The following is a 20,986-nucleotide window of genomic DNA, read 5'->3' as shown; positions in this document are numbered from 1 at the left end:
ACTTGTTCAGGATTTTGGCCCAAGACCTCTATAACCCCCTTCTCTCTGCTACTCATTTTTAAGGTTCATGGTAAGGGGAAACTTATTCTCATTATTTCATTATTTCACTAATTCTCATTATGTCACTAACTGTGGAACAGTTTTGGGCAGTGAAGTCATAATGAACAGAGTTAAGAGTTAACATACTTAGGTAGCATTTTATAGTTTGTGTAATGGTTTGTGTTGATTTTCTGTCTTTTAACAGTCTTTCTCGGTAGGTAAGTCAGGTTGATAATCTTACATCCTCATTTTTCCTGTTGATTGTACTTGCCCAGGGTCACATAAGTACGAGAGCTTGCTGCACGAGCCTGGGTATTTTGAGGGCATGTACAGTGTCCCTTTTTCTATATACTTTGGTCTCTGGAACTTGCAAGGACTTAAAAACGACAGGATGTTCCTTAGGAGTGTTTTTTGAAGGTGAAAAAGAAAGTTCTGGTCTGGGAGATTTTTTTAGGAAAAGCTATGGGTCCACTGTCGCGGACACAGTATTTCTGACATCTGTCAGATTGTCAGCTCACCTCAGACTGGAAGGTTGGGGCCGTGGAACCCCTCCGCCTTGTCCATTTTGTCAAGTCTATGAAGCCAGAGATGAGTTTTGGAAATTCCTTCCCCCACTTCCAGCCCTCACATTTCCCTGTGAAAACTGCTTGACACCTGACCCAGAGATGGGCTGTAGGAGTTGACGGTGAATCAGAATGAGACTGGAAAACACGGTGCAGTCAGCGTTCATGCCCCATGAGTGTAACATAAGCAGGCCGCTGCTGTTGTCGGATTGCATCACACTGGTGTTGGCCGTGTGACCACGTCACTGGTGTTGTGCCATGACGAGTTGGCTAGATCCGATCTTCCAGCTGTGTGAGTCAACTCCCTTGTTGCCTCGCAACAAATTTAAGGTGACTCGTGTCATCCCACTTATAACACGGACCCACTTTCATTGAGTTAGGCACCCTGTTTGTAGGAAGTCCCAGGAACAGTGGCCTCCTATGGTGTAACTTCTTACAGTTTACAAATGCCCAGTAATGGTGGAATCGTAGCTAACGTTTATTGCAAACTGACGGCGTGGTAGGCGCGAAGCTAGTCATGTAACACAGATGGTCTTGAGTGCTCATGGTAACCCAGTGGTTTAGGAGCTGTTCTGTGGCAGAGGGGCGATATGGAGAGTTTGCCCCCAGATCACCCAAGTGAGTGGGGAGGCCAAGATTTGACCTCATGCAAGTATTAAGACTGAGGCTCCAACCCCCAGCCATGAACTTGGTGCATAGCTGCCTTCCATTGAACCTGAATTCTTTGCAGTTCTTGAAGAAAACTCAGAGTCTGCTAATTGTTCTCAGGAGCCATGGTGGAGTCAACCACTCCGGGCAAAACGAGTACTGCTTGGCACATTGCACTTGCAGCCTGTCTGCAGATTGCAAAAATCCATGAGCCTCTTCATTCATCCACGTCACAGGTCAATTCCACGGCTGGGGTCACAGGGAACATTTTTTTTTCCCCCCACCCATATCAAACAAAAATTCTACCAACTCAATTTTGTTTTCCTGCAGTGTTTTATTTAAAAAAAAAAAAAATGCCCTGTAACTCTCATCCTCTTCCCCATATCGTTCTTCTGCTCAGGAATTAGAAGGCTGAAGATGGAGAAAAATGATAGTTCTGGAAGGTAGAATATGTCCTTCTTTTAAAGTATAAGAAAATGCATTATCAGCTTCTGGGGAGCAGGTGGAAGGGCAGCTGCCCGCGGGCCCCCATTTGCCAGCAAGAATCCAGCCTTGCAAATTATTGGCAGCTGGCACCGTAATGAGTCCATTTCAATATAAATGGGCTGTTGCTTATTAATTTCTGCCAGTTCCTAGGCAATTCAGGAACTGCTTTGAAAATTTGAAAATTCGCAGAGAACAGCTTCAGGAGGATGCCTAGGAAAAGAGAGAGAACAAGCTAGCAATGGGGGAATTATGGAAAGGGCACGTATTGTAGGGTAATAATGGGGTATGGCTGAGGACGCGGGCTCCCTTCCTTGCAAAGCGTGAGTCACCCACTTCAGGTTAAACAGTACGTTTTCTGAGATAAGGAAGAATCGCAACTTCTCTGATTGTTCTGTTCTCTGTGGATGTGTGCATTTATTTATTGACTGCTTCTGTGGGGCTGCCTTCCACAAAGTAGGCAGTTTTCTCTGGGTTCCTGCTCAAAGCGTTGGGCACCCCAGGCTCACACCTTGCTGGAACCAGCAGCAGTGGGTGGCGGCAGTGGGCAGCCCCACAGAGGGATGTCCGGGAGGAGGGCGATAAGGTGCAGTACCCACTCCCTACGGGACCCCCAGTCTGTCTTTCTTCCTTAGTATTTGCAGTTTCATCTCAGAATGCAGGCTTTTTTCCCCCCCTTTAAAAAAATGCCATTTTTATATCATTTTAAAAAAAGATTTTATTTATTTATTTGACAGAGAGAGATTACAAGTAGACAGAGAGGGAGGTAGAGAGAGAGAGAGGGAAGCAGGCTCCCCGCCGAGCAGAGAGCCTGACGCGGGACTCGATCCCAGGACCCTGAGATCATGACCTGAGCCGAAGGCAGCGGCTTACCCCTCTGAGCCACCCAGTCGCCCCTGATATCATTTTTTTTTTTTTTAAACACTGCTTGTTCCTGGAGCCGTCCTTGTCCATGTATCTTCTGTGCTAAAAAGCAGTTTAGGTATCTCACTAAGTTCTTTTCTGTACATATTCTTCACAACTTGCCTCTGAATTTGATGTCTGGCCAGCTGTGAACGTGTATGCGATGAACTCAGTGTGTTTTGCGTTTTTTTGTTTTGTTTTGTCTCACCGTCTTTTGACGTTTTCTTCAACTTTCGTCATAAATGTAGCTGTTTGGATAACAACCAAGACTCCCTTGTTTCCTTTTATTGATTATCTCTGTTCGTTGAGACCTTTTGAAGATGAAGAGGGAGCCATGGGAACCATTCCACAGCAACCCGTTTCTGTTAGCTGCTACTTTTCTCCATAGAAATAGGGGGAAATGATAATTTGGTCTGTAGGACTGGTTCTTACCGTAAATAGGGCTATGCTTGTATTTATTTAGGGATCTGATTATGTCTGCATTCTCTACCTGGAGCTGAAGATTGTGCTGTTAGATTTGGGGCTTGGTATCACACACAGAACGGATGTCAGAGAATTAAGGAGAATGGGCTCCTTGGAAAAGGCCCGTGTTCTGTGTTCTGGCTGACCACTTCCTTTCTCTTTTCCGTCCTTTGCAGGTTTTCGGCACATCCTCAGACACTCACAGGAGACGATGATGGCCTCCCCGAGGGGCAGGTGCTGACCCTTTCCCCAGTCCCTGCTGCTGTTCATCCTGACGCCGTTTCCCATCTCAGTATCTAAATGCCACAGTGCTCTTGGGGCAAGTTGGGCTGGGAACCACTGTTGCCTTGTAAGGTAGGTTTGTATGAGTCGTTTTGAGCCCATATACATCCGCATGAATCAATGGAAACGCTTCCAAAGTGGTGGGACTGATACGTTTTAGTGTAATTGGAATTGTTGGGTTGCATGTAGCTCGTGGGAAAAAGAATTTGGAACCACTTCTTTGGATTAGCGTTACACCCAGCTAAGAATTCAAAAGCATTAGCATTCAAACTTAAAAAAAAGAAAAGAAAAGAAAAGAAGAAGCCGGTACCTATGAGATCTTTTCTCTCCCTTGTGAATTGCCCTCAGGGTCTTTTAAATTTATCCCTGAGCTTTGCCATCTTTTTATTGGATTATTTTGAAAAAGACTAACCTAGCTGCAAATCTGAACTTCAAAACAATGATATATTTTGTTTCTGGTTTGGGTGATCTCTAAAAAGCAAAATAAATACAGTCAAAATAATAATCTTTCTAAATCAAAGATCATCTTTTATTTGTTGCAAAACTTTACTGTTTAGTCTCTTGTGTTAGGGGTGTTTGCGTGTGACTTGGCAAAACACTTCTCATGGGTTTGTAAAGATTTAGCAAAAACTTTCAGAACTTTGTCTCAGTTTAATCTTAGCTCCCCCCCCCCACCCCCTACCCCACCCCTGTCTTCAGGCTCAGCCTCCAGTAGAGAAAAAACAGGCTTGAAACCAAGACCTCCCACTAGAAGCTAATTTTAAATTTGCAATCTGTTGTCTTGTGATTTTCGCTTCAAATTTAACTTTGAAATAAATACATTTCATCCTTTCTCCTGCAAATTTGGAGGTCTGTTTTCAAGTCATAGAAGGGCGATCATTATGTTTATTTTAATAAGTTTTTAAATACCTCAGGGGAGTGAAAAATCACATTATTAATAATTACAATTTCTGTGCATCATTAAATGCCTTATGCTTGGATTTTGCAAGGTCCTCACCAGTGACTGAGGAACCTTGTTTTGGGAGTTCACTTTTGTCTTGAATGTGATATGAATTGGGTCATTTTGGGCCCACTAATGAGCTCTGATGTTTTATGTATTTAAAGAGCCCTCGTTTTAAGGGAGTCTGCATGGGGAACACTCCCGCTGAGGAGATCTATGTATTTAGGTGACCAAGACAGGGGTGGGTACAGCAGGGTCCCTGCCACTAGGCCATTATAATAAGGTGGGAAGGGGGTCCATACGAAGCAAGACAAGTGTGTCACTGTGCAAATAACCACGCAGCAGACGCCATGTAAGGAGGTCAAGCAAAGTGCTGTTGAGAAAGCATGATTAAATCCAAGCTAGATAGTATTTTCTTTACCTTAGGTAATTTTTCCCAGCCATCTGTTACGAGTTTGGGTTTGGTGTCGTTTGTTGTAGCTGTCAGCCCAGTGCCCACATCCTCACTCTCTTCAATTATCCAAAAAACCCAGGGACTTAAAGCATGTTAACATGTTTTATTTATTTTCCTTTCCTTAAAATCAATTACAGGTTCAGTGCAGAAACTTTAGAAAATACCCCCCCCCCCCCCCAAAGTGTAAGTTTTGAAAAATTGAAATTACCCACAATCGCTCTATCCAGAATGATTGCTTTTAAAATTATTATACAGGTCTAGCACGTGTGTGTGCATGTGTGTGTGTGTGTGTTAGAGAGAGAGAGAGAGAGAGAGAGAGAGAAAGTGAACATATTATTAATATTCTTAAAATTTTAACCTGCTCAAAACCATTTTCTTGGTTGTGCACCTCAAATAGAAGTGTTGTTTTTTATTTTTTTGTTTTTTGAGTTTTTATTTATTGTCAGAGAGAGAGCGAGCACAAGCAGGGGGACTGGCAGGCAGAGCAGGCAGGGGGAGAAGCAGGTTCCTCGGTGAGCAGCGAGCCTGATGTGGGACTCCATCCCAGGACCCCGAGATCATGACAGCCAAAGGCAGATGCTTAACCACTGAGCCACCCAGCCATCCCTCAAATAGAAGTTTTTACTTCTGAGAGTAAGAAGAGTTTTGCTCCACGGATGTTTGGTCCTACAGTAGAATGATCTTTTTTGATTATGTATTTCTGAACAGGGCAAGCCTTAGCAGGCTGACCCACAAGGCTGGGCTTGGATCACAAAGAATGGGAAGACTAGGGAAAGCGTGTGTCACTCTTGTCTCTGTTTGGGGACTGCTTGAACTGCTGGTCTCATCGAGGAAATCCAACTTCCGGACCATAAAAAATAGTATAGGCTCCTTAGTTCTCAAGGTGATGAGGTTATTTCTAGTTCCTATGTATCTTCTTCTTTCTGTCGCTGTTTTCCCTCTGAACAGTCTGAAGTTACAGGAGTATTTTTGTTTGTTCCTCTCTGCCCAGAGACCTTGGCCATGGGGTGGTTTTCTATGAACTAGAAAGTTTTCTCATGTAATACAGAGAAAACGTAACAGTGTGATGAGAGACACAGTTTGCATGATTTGTGTTGGGTCGTCCAGGTCTTGCCTTTCTTTTTTATTTGTGTTCTGTTTCTCTACTCCTGTATAATCATTGATGTTCATAATGATTTTATATAGACATTGTGAACAGTTAAGCTTTTCATTTATTTCAAGAGTGCTTACCTTTACTCGGGGAGCATAGTTAGAGTAGTGGCTTTATTTTATTTTAGTTTTTGGAGAGGGAATTTCTAAATTTTACTTTTACTTTTACTTTTTTTTACTTTTTTTTTTTTTCTTAGAGAGAGTGCACTTGTGTGCGGCAGGAAAGGGGCAGAGGTAGAGAGAAGAGAGAGAGAATCTTAAGCAGGCTCCATGTCCAGTGCAGAACTGGACATGGGGTCTTTCTCATGACCTTGAGACCATGACCTGAGCCAAAATCAAAAGTCAGATGCTTAACCAGCTGAGCCACCTCGGGAACACAGAGAAAAAAAATTTTAATATTGAAGAATTTTTTTTCCCACTTCATTGATGAATTTGGGTGTGTTCTGTGTACATTTCCTAGCATGTGAGCCCCAGAATATATTGGCCTGCAGTTTCAATCATGTGATTCAATCATTTAGAAGTCTTTGCTACTCCAACATCTGGGTCACTTTAGGATCGACGTCTATGGATTGCCTTTTCCCTGGAGAGCTGGTTAGAATTTCTGGGTTCTTTGGAACACATTGTGGACATTTTAAGTGTCATATTGGGAGACTTGAGTTCCTGTTAAAATCATCTGGAAAACAATGGTTTTCCTTTTTTGCTGCTTTAGCAGGCAGTTGACCCAGCCAGGTCCTACACATAGGCCACTTGCTTGGCAGTCTGGGAGGTGGGCAGTGGTTTTATGTAGTAACTCAGCTCCCAGGGCCTTTACGGTCTTGCTTGGGTCGGTCTGAGATTGGGCATCTGAGGCGGGTGAGCCCGGGACTTGTATGGATTTGTACACAGCTCTGGTGGATTGGCTTCTCCAGCTCTCTTTCCTCTGTGACCCCCCTCATTCCTTGCTTGGCAGGGGCCACTCTTCTTGGTTCTTTGGCCAGAACAATGGGGTGCATCTTGGGAATTTTTGCTCACCTGTGTCAGAAGTGTACTTCCGCATAAGACTGGGAGAGAGGAACCGGGAAACTCACTCTTGCACGAGCAGCTTCTTCCGGTTTTGACTTCCCCACACAGCATGCTTGTGCTTGCACTTTGGAATCTTTGGGCAGTTGCCATTTTCTTCGGCCCCAAGTTCTTCAGTCTTTTATCAGTCAGAGAAAGATCAGTCTTAGTGCCGAGTTCCGTTTTGTTCCTTACTTTACGGAGACAGAAGCGCCGCCCCAGTTAATCAGCTCTACCTCACTGTTTAACCTCCCTTTGGACCACTGGTCTGTGCTTACTTTGTGTTTCCTGATAGAGAGGCTAAGTGATGCTCAATGCATATGTATTTTTTTTTAAGATTTATTTATGTATTAGAGGGAGACTAGGGGGAGGGGCAGAGGAAGAGGCGGAGAGAGAATCTCCCAACAGACTCCCTGTAGAGCCGGGAGCCTGATGTGGGGCTCGATCCACCACCCGGAGATCATGACCTGAGCTGAAATCAAGAGTTGGATGCTTAGCCAACTGAGCCACCCAGGTGCCCTGATAGCACGCTTATTTTTTATTGCCTGATTTGTTGAGACTATATTAGAAAGTTTTAGATGGCTTTCAGCTATAAAAACAGATTTTAAAATGTTTCATTTTGAAGAACTCTCACTTTTATTTTTTTGAAAGAGAGAGCAAGTGTGTGAGTGGAGAGGGGTGCAGAAGGAGAGAGAGAGAGAGAATCTTAAGCAGGCTTCATGCCCAGCAAGGAACTCAACGCGAGCTCAGTCTCACCACCCTGAGATCACGGCCTGATTCAGAATCAAGAGTTGGACACTGAACTGCCTGAGCCACCCAGGCGGCCCTGAAAAATTCTCACTTTTAAAGAGAATTTCCGTTTAATCAGACTATTTCAAGTATTTAAGGCTTTGCTTTTTAAATTTTGAAATAATTAGAGATTCACAAGACATTGTACAGATAATGTACAACCTAATGGCTGTTCTTATTGATCAGTTTCCTTAAGATACTTTTTCACTTACTCGCTGTGTATTTAACTTGGTGGATTTCAAGGAATGTACTAGGATTACCTGAAAAGTTTAACTCATTGCTTTACGGGAAAGGTCATGGTGGTAGAAAAAGCCACACTGCCTCTAGTGTCCTTGAGTTCTGGCCCCAAGACTCTAGATTTTCTGACCCCACACCACTGGCAGGTGACCCCCTACTCAGCATGCCACCATGCCACCATGTCTTCCTTGCCTCCATTTTGTCTAGGTCTCTGAGGCCGAGTACATCTGCACAATGGGGAGGGGTATGCTCTGAACTCTGAATTCTGTAGGGACAGCTCTCAAGAGAGGAGGCAGGGAAGAATTGAGGGCAAGAAGTGAAATGAGGCAAAAGCAAGGCCTTCAATCTTTGGCCAGGTAATTGGGGGTGGGGAGCAGAGTGGAGCAGGGGCGAGTGGTCTGGGATGAGGGACCTTCAGGTGGAAGGGAGCCCCAGTGACGGGCACATTGATGACCGCTGTGTCCTCGAGACATCTGATAGAAGGGGCTAGCATAGTTAAGTCTGACGCTGTGGTTTTCTCTAGTCCACACTGTGGTCTTGTTCCTAATTTGTGTCGTGACCCCATTCTCACCTCCTTTTTATTGTGGTTGTATGAATTTCTACATTCTAAGTTAAAGTTTAGTTTGTCATTCACTCGTTCAGTGTTCTGCCGCCGAGCACCTTTTACCTTTCAGGCGGTGTTCTAGGCACTGAGGATACAGCAGTAAATAAGACAAGCAGAACTTTTAGCCCTCCTGAAGCTTATGTTCTGGTGGGGAAAGACAGAGAATAAAAAAGTTAAGTAAGTGAAATACATTTTGTGTTATGGTTGTGATAAAGGCTAAGGAGGAAAAGAAAAGAAGAGGGGTAAGGATTGAGCTCTGTTGGTGGGGGGGCTGTCATTTTGGATAGAGGTCAGGGAAGGTCACCCTGAGAAGACAGTATTGGAGTCAAAGTCAGAACCAACTGGAATGTGAGTGAGGTAGTGAAGGATGGTTGCAGGCAGAAAGAAGAGCATGGGCAAAGGCCCTGGGGCAGACTCAGGGCCCTACCTGGCTCAGGTAGCCAGAACTTAGACCTTTGAAAAGAAAGTATGAGAAGCCAGATTTGAGGTCTAAATACTGAGGGTTGTTCTTGTGATAAAATTTTGCCCAATACCTCTTGCCTAATCCCCCTCCTGCTAAGTGCTCCCTGAAAATGCAACTTATTTGGAACCACTATCATGCTGCATCAGGAAGTGATAGTTTTAATGAGTTTAAAACTGGAGACAGTTTCCGGCTAGAGGCTGAGTACTCTTATTTTGATGCTCTTCTTTGTAATTTCTTTTTTTTTTCTTCTTTTTCATTTCTGTCCTGGTTTTTGCATTTCAGTCTGACCTTGATCTCTGTTTTCTCACCTGCGACAGTGTGATGATCGCGTTGGTGAGGTACTACTGATCACTCACCTTCTGCTTTGTTCCTAAAATACATGACCGCTGACTATCTCCTGTCTGGAGTTGAGCACTGCTAGCCTCCGTAGAGGCTACTGAGGAACTGAAAGCTGCTTTCTACCCTGAAGTTCCTTCCTGACTCACGGGGACCGACCGGGTGTGGATGTAAATTACAAACTGGGTAAAAGCTAGCATTTTACCTTTTTGTACAGGCAGAGGATTAGAACTTCCAGTTCACCCATGTTCTGGAGGGGCACAACATTCCCGTGGGGCAGAGGTTGTCCCAGAAAGAGGAGATTGTGTCAGTTGAATGCCACGAGCAATTTTATTTATTTATTTTTATTTTTAAAAAGATTTTATTTATTTTTTTGACAGACAGAGATCACAAGTAGGCAGAGAGGCAGGCAGAGAGAGAGAGAGGAGGAAGCAGACTCCCCGCTGAGCAGAGAGCCCAATGCGGGGCTCGATCCCAGGACCCTGGAATCATGACCGGAGCCAAAGGCAGAGGCTTTATCCCACTGAGCCACCCAGGTGCCCCATCCACGAGCAATTTTAATTTTTCATGCTTCTGTTAACTTCTGCATCCCCCCACCAACGCCACACGAGCCCTTGTGGTTCTCACCAACCTTTCAGGAAAAGTTTTCAAATTAAGGGCTATTTCAGCAGGTCCCCAGCAACTGATTTTTCTTGACTTGCTTCAGACTTCCTGCCGACTCTGTTTAGGTGACCCCCTGAGAATTTCTCTTGGTAGGATTTAGGAGATTTGGCATTCATCTCTAAATTCTAGTTCTGAAGATAAAAATGGCTTCTTTCCTACCTTGGCCGGCTGGAAAGAATCCTGCTACTAAAAATGCTATTAATATAACAGGCCCGTCGGAGTGATGCATTAGGTGCTGTAATTCTTGAAGGTTGGGGCCATTTCCTTTAGGAAACCTCTCCTGAGGCTTTTAACTTGATTGCTTTTCTGTTGGCAGAAACGAGCCTCACCAAAAAATGTGTTGTTGGGAATATGCCTGTCAATTTATATTTGCAGGCTTTTGATACGTAGAATAGAGAAGGGTCCTCCTTGTGGGTGTGAGGAGACAGTTTTGCTTGTCTTACACGCAGTTCTGCCACCATCATTCTTTTCCTTCTCTTAAACTTGAACCTGTTGATTTTTTTTTAAAGATTTTATTTATTCATTTGACAGACAGAGATCACAAGTAGGCAGAGAGGCAGGCAGAGAGAGAGGGGAAAGCAGGCTCCCCGCTGAACAGAGAGCCCGATGTGGGGCTCAATCCCAGGACCCTGAGATCATGACCCGAGTCGAAGGCAGAGGCTTTATCCCACTGAGTCACCCAGGAGCCCCTAAACCTGTTGACTCTTAAAGTGGAACCATGGCTGACACTCGTTCTAAGCTTTTTATTATTTATTGGCAAAACATACGGATACATAGACACATTCAGGTGTCTTCACATATACTTTAAAAGATCAAGAACTCTAAGGAATTGGCCGCGGCCTTTAGGTATTAAAATGCTTATGTGGGGCTTCCTGGATGGCTCAGTGGGTTAAAGCCTCTGCCTTTGGCTCAGGTCATGATCTCAGGGTCCTGGGATCAAGTCCCATATCGGGCTCTCCGCTTAGCAGGGAACCTGCTTCCCTTCCTCTCTCTGTCTGCCTCTCTGTCTGCTTGTGATCTCTGTGTGTCAAATAAATAAATACAATCTTAAAAAAAAATGCTTCTGTGTTGGAGCATCTATGTGGCGCCTTTGGTTACGCGTTTGACTCTTGGTTTTTGGTTCAGGTCTTGATCTCAGGGTTGTGAGATCGAGCCCCGCGTTGGGCGCTCGCTCTCTCTCTCTCTTTTTCTCTCTCTCCCCCCCTCCCACCCTCTCCTCTGCCCCTCACACTCACACGTGTGCTCTCTTTCTCTAAAATAAATAAATCTTAAAAAAAAAAAAAAGAAACGCTTTCTTATTTATTTGACTTTCAAAATGTAGCACACCATATTCTTCAGGATATAGATCACAAATGCTCGTGTATGGACAGTGGATGTTTTTCTTTCCCCTCTAGTGAGTTGAATTGTTATTGTGGTTTTTTTTTTTCCTTTGCTCCTTAAAGACGCCAGCCAGAGAGGCAGGAGCTTATTAACTGCTTTGAAATATACTTGCTGCCAGGAAAAAGGAGATTCTCCTGCTTGGAAAGTTCCCTCTGAGAATCACATGATGTGTGACCTGGTGGGGAATATTCCAGTATGGGAAAAGTGTAACATCTGGTGCCTGTGTGAGTTACCTCCGAACTCACTGGAACATGAAATGGAGGTTTTCCCTTCCTGTGGCCACCGATTTGGTTTCCACGAAGATGGGCTCGTCTGCGTCGATGGAGTGTTTTAGACAGAGTGTGAGATTATAGAATGATTCCGGATCAGTGTGAAGGTGTCTGATAGTCCCGACTCTTTGTCATGGTCGTGGTCAATTCGTTCTCTGCGTCCCCTCTGGTACCTTTCACTGTTTTCTTGCCTACCTTCCATGGCTACGGTATCCGTTTCTTGAGAGTTGAGAGCGTGTCTCTTTTGTTCGCTGCTGTGTCTCTGGCTTCTACAGCATGGTAGGTGCTCATGTATTTTCTGAATGAATGACTACGTAGGTGGTTGGAAACATCAGCGCAGGAATATATACAGCTACTATATTTTCCCTCTTTTCCTTTCTGGCCACTTTTATGTGTGTGTCTTAAGCGCATACAATTTGAATGGTACAGAGAAAGAACAGAGTAAGGAGAAGAGGCTAGGAGAGTCACAGTCCCTGAGCTTTGAAGGTCTTTCTTCTTTTTCCCTGTGGGCGACAGTCACCAGGCCAGGGAGAGAGACCGGAAAATGGGAAGGAAGGACTTGAATTAACCTGGGTAGCCCCAAAAGGCTGAATCACATTTAGTGGTTTCATAATGTGAATTTCTGTGTGCAGGGCACTCTGTACCAGATTAATGTTCCTGGTTTGGATTTGCTCCCAGAAATAAACCCATTAGTCTGCTGCGAAGCAGAGAGCGGGGTTTCTTTTCGTTTTGCCCCTCTCCCTCTCCCTGCCTCCCACTTCATGCCCCCTCTGAAATACCAAAAGTTAAGGTTTTCAGAATGCTGGGGCACTGAATCGAATTTTAGGTAAAAGCCCATGGTTCCTTTAGACCTGGATGAACTGGGAAGAGTTGATCGGACTTATTAATCTCTTGAGTGTTTCAAGGTTTGATTGATTTTTTTTTTTTAAATTTTATTTACTTATTTGAGAGAGAATGAGTGAGAGAGAGCATGAGCGAGGAGAAGGCCAGAGGGAGAAGCAGACTCCCCGTGGAGCTGGGAGCCCGATGCGGGACTCGATCCCGGAAGTCCAGGATCATGACCCGAGCCGAAGGCATTCGCTCAACCGACTGAGCCACCCAAGCGCCCCTGATTTTGAAACTGAAATACAGATGGAAGTCCGGGTCAGACGGAAACACTGGGAGGGAGGGAGGTCGTCAAATGCTCCGGTGAGTTTGGTTACTGCTTTTTGAACCACATTATCATTTCCAGCAGAAAGTCCATTTGTGGGGTGCCTGCGTGGCTCAGTGGGTTAAAGCCTCTGCCTTCGGCTCAGGTCATGATCTCAGGGTCCTGGGATCGAGCCCCGCATCGGGCTCTCTGCTCCTCAGGGAGCCTGTTTCCCCCTTTCTCTGCCTACTTGTGATCTCTGTCTGTCAAATAAATAAATAAACTCTTAAAAAAGAAAAAAAAGAAAGTCCGGTTGTGCTTTCAGGGTTTTTGGTGTCTGTAGAGAAGCCGAGCTGGAGGGAACCACGAGGGTTTGCAGCTCTGTGAAGGCAGCACGGCAGCGGGCCCTGTGGGCAGCTAGCTACCCTCTGGGCACAGACACGTTTAATGCTCTACATGACTACCTGGGTTCTCATTTCACATCGCGGGGGGCCCGTCTCTGTGGAGGCATCAGTTCTCACCTGCAAGTGTGTAAGGGCCCAGGCACCTGCCAGGTGGGCAGGTGCAGAGGATGGGGTGGGCAGAGGATCGTGTCCTGTCGCCTTACCAAGCTCTCTGCCCGCCCCGCACCCTGAGCTCTTTCTGTTCAACTACCCATTCGTGACTCACTTCTCCCCTCCTCTCTTTCCTCCCACCCCCCATGCTGCAGACCATAAAACCATGGGAAACGCAGAAAGTCAAAATGTAGAGCATGAGTTTTATGGAGAAAAGCATGCCAGCCTGGGCCGGAAGCACACGTCCCGCTCACTGCGCCTGTCGCACAAGGCTCGGCGGACGAGGCACGCGTCCTCGGGGAAGGTGATCCACAGGAACTCCGAAGTGAGCACACGATCCAGCAGCACACCCAGCATCCCGCAGTCCCTGGCTGAGAATGGCCTGGAGCCCTTCTCCCAGGAGGGCACCCTAGAGGACTTCGGCAGCCCCATTTGGGTGGACCGAGTGGATATGGGCTTGAGACCCGTGTCGTACACCGATTCTTCCGTCACTCCCAGCGTGGACAGCAGCATCGTCCTCACAGCCGCCTCTGTGCAGAGCATGCCAGACTCGGAGGAGACCCGGCTCTACGGGGATGACGCTACGTATTTGGCTGACGGAGGCAGGCGGCAGCATCCCTACACATCCAACGGGCCCACTTTCATGGAGACGGCGAGCTTTAAGAAGAAACGCTCCAAATCTGCAGACATCTGGCGGGAGGACAGCCTGGAATTCTCACTCTCCGATCTGAGCCAAGAACATTTAACAAGCAACGAAGAGATCTTGGGTTCCACCGAAGAGAAAGACTGCGAGGAGGCTCGGGGCATGGAACCCCGGGCGAGCCCCCGGCAGCTCAGCAGCTGTCAGCGTGCCAATTCCCTGGGTGACTTGTATGCTCAGAAAAACTCCGGGGTGACGGCAAACGGGGGGCCCAGGAGCAAATTCGCAGGCTACTGTCGGAATCTGGTGTCTGATATTCCCGATCTTGCAAACCATAAGATGCCACCAGCTGCTGCCGAAGAGTCTCTTCCCTACAGTAATTACAACACACTCCCCTGTAGGAAGTCTCACTGTCTTTCTGAAGGTGCCACCAACCCACAGATTAGCCATAGCAACAGCATGCAAGGCAGAAGAGCAAAAACAACTCAGGTAAAGTGGTTGAAATCTGTTTCACTATTTTGGAAATGGTGCATGAGTTCAAGTGCATGCTTTTGCTCCTCTGCAAGGTTCCCATCTTTGAGTGCCTGGCGGCGGCTGCACCTGCTACTACCCCTTCCCCCCCCGGGATTCATCTCAGCTCTGCTTCGCCCCTCTTCCAGTTCGTTGCCAGGGGTGGGATGAAGGGGAGAGAGAGAGAGAGAGTGTGTGTGTGTGTTAGGGGGGTGATGTGGGTAGGAGTGAGAATAAAGCTGATAAGTTCATACTCGGGACCTGCTGCCTCTCCAGCTCAGCTCTTGAATAGCGTCTTGCTTCTGCTGAGCCTCCTTCCTCTCCCCGGACAGATGGGCCCGGCGGGTTGAGCACTCTCGGGGTGTCTCTCCAGTGCCGCAGGTGGGAAGACGGGTTGGTCGGAAGCTCCTCGGAGGAGGCATCTTTGATTCAGGGCGGGCTCTGGTCATTGGTCAGCTTCTCGTGGGGGTTGGCAGGCTTCCCGCCTTACCAGGAGCCATTTCAATTTCCTGTTCCTTGCGATGCCGGCCAGCCCTGTCTCTGGAGGGAGGGGCAGCGGAAGGAATGACATGGGCGGCTTCCAGTTCCTACTTTGCAGCCAGCTCGTTGTTTGACCTTGGGCAAACCCTGACTTCTAGTTGCTTCTCTGAAAAATGGGAGTGAAAAGGGCTCAATGCGCCTGTTCAGGGGTCTAGGGCAGGAGAGAGATGGGTGTGAAGGCGTTTCTTTTAAAGATTATTTTTACAAGTGCCTTGCAGATGGAAAGAGGTCTCATCACCTTCATTGGTGGGGTGGGGGGGGCTAAGAGCCCACCTCGCACTCCTGTGTGCCCTGGTCCTTTTCTGGTCCTGCTGTTCCCGGTCGCCGAGTTCCGGGCGTCCTGGCTGGTGTTGAGGATGGGTTCATGGTTTAACAAGACAGTGCTTCTCATCAGAGATCCAGTCAAGCCCATTTTCCTCGAAAGGCACGTCAGCCTCCAGGGTGACCAACTGACAGCACCGTGGTCAGCGGGAAAGCGGCAGGTGCCCTCCGGGCTGACGGAGCAGGGGTGGTGCTGTTCCAGTACGAGACAGACAGGCATTTTGAGGTTTAGTTCTCTCAGAAAGGGGGTCTAAGTAAAATGGGCAGATGGTGGGGAACCCAAAGAAGGGGCAGAGAAAATGGACACTAGACTGTGTTCTTGCTGGAGAGCAGATTTTTATAAAATAGCCCCGATCTCAGGTTTCTGATTTTATGTTGGAATTTTAAATTCTCCTGTACCAGCCATCAGGGAAGTCCTCGGTGTTTTTTGTTTCTTCTCCTACGCTAGCTTTCTGTATTAGAATAATTAAAACTTTCTGTATGTTCCTCCAAGTTTATATGGGTTAAAGGAGACCGTGTTTGACCTTTCCCCTCCTTTTCTTTCCAAAATCATCTTTGACTGTGAGAAAAATACACATGACATTTACCATCTTGACCATTTTGAAGTGTGTTGTTCATGTTCACACTGTCGGGCACCCATCACTACGTCCATCCCCAGAACTCTTTCCATCTTGAAAACCTGTTAAGCAACAAACTCTCATCCTCCTCCCCCAACATGCCCCCCACCCCCCGGCCCCACAGCCCCAATTCTGTTTTCTGCCTCCATGAATTTGACTACTCTAGGGATGTCCCATAAGTGGAATCAGGTAATAATGGTCATCTTGTGACTGGCTTCTTTCCCTTAGCGTAATTTCCTCGGGGGTGCATCCATGTTGTAGCCGGGATTTCCTTCCTTTTTAAGGTCGAAGAATATTCTAGCATGTGTGTGTTTGCTGCAGTTTTCTTTTATCCATTCATGTGTCGGAGGGCAAGTTGTGCTGATGATGTCCAAACCAGGTTTCGGGGCTCCACTCCTCACCTGGGTGACTTCGGGCAAAAAACTATCAGATGCGGGAATAATAAGTAAGGCCTTTGGAGAAGATAGAATGAAGTAACACAGAGGTGCCTGGTCCTTTGGCAGCAGCCAGTAGGGGAGGATTCATTAGTCGTTGGCTGTGTTCCTTATGAGTGGCGGTGTAGGACTTAAAGGCCCAGGTGGTTCAATATTTCTATCAAAGTCTTGTGTCTTAGAAACAGTTGTTAAAAATGTTGACTCTACAGTCAGAGGAGATGAGCCTGAAGTTGCATCCCCATGGACACCTGAATTTTGTACCCTTCTCTTCTCGGGGGCGAGACTCACTGATGGGAATGATGGAACAACCCCCCTGCGGGAGTTGCTCCTCACTGTCCGTTTGGGAAGTGGAGAGACCCGTGAGATAGGTGACCTGTCCTGTGCCCTGACAGGGGCTGAAGGCTCGGTCTTCAAGGCACGGCCGGAAGGGCACTGCAGGGCTGAAACGAAGAGAGAGGCTCCTAGCCTTCAGGATTCAGAGAAGAGTGTGTTGATGCAGGCAATTGAGAAGGGAACATGACCTATGACCGTGACTGTCCCTCTTACCTGGAACAATGCCAGCCAGGACTTTTTTTTTTTTTTTAATGGGGCGGGGCAGAGGAAGAGAGAGACTCCACGCTGAGCGTGGAGGCCAACATGAGGCTCGATCCCATGACCCTGAGATCCTGACCTGAGCGGAAATCAAGAGTCAGATGCTTACCCTACTGAGCTTGCCAGGCACCCCATGTTAGCTCACATTCTGTATGAGATCTAAGAGGGGTGCCTGGCTGTATTCTGGCTCTCCATGTTGTGCCCCACCCCCCGGCGCCCCAGGCTGGGGACAGCTGGACCTCTGGTTCAGCCCACCCCCCACGGATAGGGGTTTGAGTCAACGCTGACTACACCCAGAAGAGAGGGGCAGAGCAGTTTTCTCCTGCAGAGCCGGTACCACTGTGAGCTCTCACGTGTCATTGTTCTATGAAATTTCCATCTTTGGCTTGGCGCCTTTGGAAATTGTTAATATATGGAAGTGAGATCATCTAAATGTGGTGTCTCAGAAAGTCACTGCCTCGGCAGCTTAATGTGATGCAGAGAGCAACGGACTCGCAGTCCGGGGGCGTCCATTTACATCCTGGCTGGCTCCTCGCTGACCGGTGACCTTGGGCGAGTCACTCCCATCTTGGGTGCCGCGCAGGCTCCTTCTCTGTCCGCAGCGAGGGACACCAGCCTCTGACAAGCACCCTTAGGGGAACCCGGTGGGCACCCAGTGTGGACACCTGTTGCAGAGTCCATAGAATGAACGGAAGAATTATTTTCGTATTGACTTTATATGTTGAGCGAGGATCTTTAATGACTTGAAACAAACCCCAGAATTATGCACAACAGTCCCCATCCACCCACGCTTCCTAGTCTAAGTTTGGCGTGTTCATCCAACGCGATTTCTTGAGAACCCACTATGTTCCAAACAGTGTATTTTAAGAGACAGTGGGTGTGGAAGCTTCCTTGAAAAGAATTCCCTTTTTTTTTTTTTTTGTTCTTTTTTTTGTTGTTGTTGTTGGTAAAAGTTTCTGACCCGGGGGATCTCTTCAGCGAGCTTGGATCGGAGATGTTAAAGTTCCCTCATCCTGCTCTGGTGACGTAGTTGAATCTGTAACTGTCAGCAGTTTACTCCCCAGAAGAAGAGTTTCTGGAAGACATTTGGCCCCAGAGTGTGGTCTCTGAGCCTGGGATGAAATACACTTTATCTGAAACAATGAGAACAACTTCTTTGGATTTGAAAATGATCGAAAAAGAGTCTTTGACCATTTTTCCTTTTTTTGTTGTTTGTTCAGTAGTTGGACGTGTTACTGAAACATGAGGCCTTGGAGCTCACATGCAGTTTTTAAAACGTAACACCTGTTTCATGCCTGCCACGCGGCGAGTGCTGAGGAATTATTTAATTCAGTAGGTTTGAGTGTGTGTGTGTACACGTGTGTGTGCACGCACACAACGTGCATGAAAATTTGTGTTGCGACTGTTTTGTATTCCTTTGTTGGAAGGGTTTATCTGTATTGCTTAAAGCAGAGTTTACTTGCATTGATGTTTGGAGAAAGACAAGAATAGATTGGCTCTTGATTTGATGGATACATTATTGGTCTTTTGGACTGAACTTGACGGTCTCCGATATTCCCATGGTTAACACTCAGAGCTGGGGCAGCCTGATATCACGTAAAGACGTTCTGAAATCCAGCAGAGCCGAGCTCGTCGGCCTGAGCACTGTTTCTGTTGGTTATGTAACCTGGATGGACCTCGGTGCCTCCTGAATGGGGCTGATGGGAGTTCCGCACGGAAGTGAGTACGAAGCTCCTGGCATGTTGTCTCTTGCGCTTAGTAGAAGCTCAGTCGGTCATGGTTATTAGTTGTGATGGGAATAGTTTGGCTTCCTCTTTCAGAGCTCAGCCCTCCTGTGTCTCAGACTTCCAGTGGGTGAGGTGGAAAGAGAGAACTGCCAACTGATGGAGCGTCTTGGAGCCAGGCTGTGTGTTTCAAAGGGAAGCTTTGGCTTGGGGCCATCGTACGGGACTTGGTAGGAGAGCTTCATTCATCCACTTAGGAGATGGAAGAGTGGGAGCTGCTCTTACCAAGAACTTCTCAAGGAGCCACAGCCTGGAGATAGCGAGGGACCCCCTGCTCAGAGCCCCTTGTGGAGATGGGACACTGATGATGGGTTTGTGTGTTTGTGCAATTTCTGACCACCTCTGTGTCCCCAGAAATCTTCACACCATAGCGGATGGAGTCGGAACGAGGTAAGGCAGAGCTCTCCATCCGTTTCTGGCCCCCGTGGGCCATTGACAGATTCTTTTCAGCCTGATTTCCAGCTCACAGATCACCCCTATGTCCTTTGTGGGGGAGAAAATATATCTAAAGAGATGAGGCGACCAGGTCTCGCAACTAGATTAAAATCTAGGTCTCCTGACTCACCGACCAGGGTCATTCTTCGGAAGCCCACACCCCCACACCATTACTTCCTCCTCATTCTCGAACAGATTCCAACTTCCATGTCCTTAGATTTTAAGATCAAATTCCTTAGTTCTGGGGCAGAAACAAAAAAGGGTGATTGACTGAAAAGAATGTAGGAATGTTCACACTGTAGCCCAGGCGCAGTGGTTCCTGAGAGAGGTGTCCACAGCAGTGTTCAGAAGAAAACCTTGCTTTCTTGTTTGGAAAGGCAAGTCCTAGATCCATGATTTCAGCAACAAGGGGTGTGCAGTGTTCTTGGAAGAGGCTCTTGAGTTCCTAGCAAAATTGTGTTGGTTTTTATAAAATTTTGTTTTGCTTTACACTTAGCTTAAATGGCTTAGGAATAAGTATGTTCCCCAAGCTGAAAACCGACATCAGCATCCAAGAGATTCTTAACCTTTGGTCACAGACTCCTTTGAGAGTTGGATGAAAAATTTGGACCCTTTTCTTAGATAAACACATGGACCACCCTTCTGCATTCAATTTCAGGGGCTCCATGGGTTCCCCAAAGTCCATCTAGAAGCTTCTGGTTAATAACCCCAGGTTAATTCTGCATGAAACAATATATTTTCATATAAAATTTATTTTTTTTAAAAAAACCCCTTTCCTTGCCTTTAATTCAGACCATTCGATGCTTCTTTTTTCCTTTTCCCTTGATCTTCCTTTTTCTGGCATCTAAGTTAAGCAATGAGATAGTGTTTTGAAAGCAAGCCCATCCATTTTCGGTAGGAGTATCTGCCTCTTGGCCAAGATCTTCTTTTGGGGAGTGAGAGGGTGAGTATGTAGTTGGGGGATGGCTGTGTTGTTAGTTTCAGACCCTTTCTACTTGTAAAAAGTACGGTGGACTCCAAAGGGCTTCTGTTTATGTGGCTTCTAGCTATAAATAGTTATCACACTAGAAATTGAAACAGGAAAGCAAAAAAAAAAAAACAACCCCAAAACCCACTTGTTGATTCATTTTTAAAATAGAACCAATAAACCCATTCTTTGTTCACAGAAATGACTTTTTATTTTCTAAAATTTAAAAAATTAGGGAGGAAAGAGGTGTTAATTTATATTTGACAAATCTCTACAGTTTCTGGCAAACAGGAGACCCTAGAGTCTCCTCTCTGCTTCTGCCTTCACTCTTTTGTGGTTGTGTTGGTTGGTTGGTTGGTTGGTTGGGTGGGTGGGTGGGTGGAAAGTGTGGTTTTGCCCAGGTAGCTGGAAAAGGCAGGGCGTGATAGCCACCCCCTGAAATTACCTGAGGATCCCTGGTCCACACTTTGAGCTGCCCATTGAGGCTAATACAGGCTGGGGAAGTTTAGGCCTTCAAAATTCCCATTTTTAGTTTAGTGCTTGAAGAAGAGGAACGTCTGTGTTCATTGATGAAACTGCTGGTTTCTTAGCATCACTGAGGAGGAGGAAGGGCTGGAATTGGAAGCTTAGAATCCTTCCAGAAGCCTGCTATGAGGGCCTAAGAGGGCCTCCATGGAGCCCAAGGTAGAACTTAGGAAATAGGCTTTTCACTGTCATATGGATGCAGTTTGCTCTGGACGACTGTTGGCAGATTATCTAATG

General features: G+C 46.6%; 1 protein-coding gene across 6 annotated transcripts in view; it reads left to right on the top strand.

Annotated features, from left to right (window-relative positions):
• TIAM1 (TIAM Rac1 associated GEF 1) overlaps positions 1 to 20,986 on the top strand; it is a 383,207-nt gene that overhangs the window by 236,530 nt on the left and 125,691 nt on the right. For all 6 annotated transcript variants that reach the window (XM_059392241.1, XM_059392243.1, XM_059392242.1 and 3 more), the window contains 2 exons: positions 3,275 to 3,452; positions 13,541 to 14,514. In XM_059392241.1, coding sequence (XP_059248224.1) covers positions 13,552 to 14,514 — 963 coding nt within the window. In that variant the 5' untranslated portion in view covers positions 3,275 to 3,452; positions 13,541 to 13,551. The remainder of the gene's footprint in view (positions 1 to 3,274; positions 3,453 to 13,540; positions 14,515 to 20,986) is intronic.

This window comes from Mustela nigripes, chromosome 2, assembly GCF_022355385.1.
Source record: "Mustela nigripes isolate SB6536 chromosome 2, MUSNIG.SB6536, whole genome shotgun sequence".
Lineage (NCBI taxonomy): Eukaryota > Metazoa > Chordata > Mammalia > Carnivora > Mustelidae > Mustela > Mustela nigripes.
Note: the sequence above shows the minus strand (reverse complement) of the source record. Positions and strands in the feature narration are given on the sequence as shown.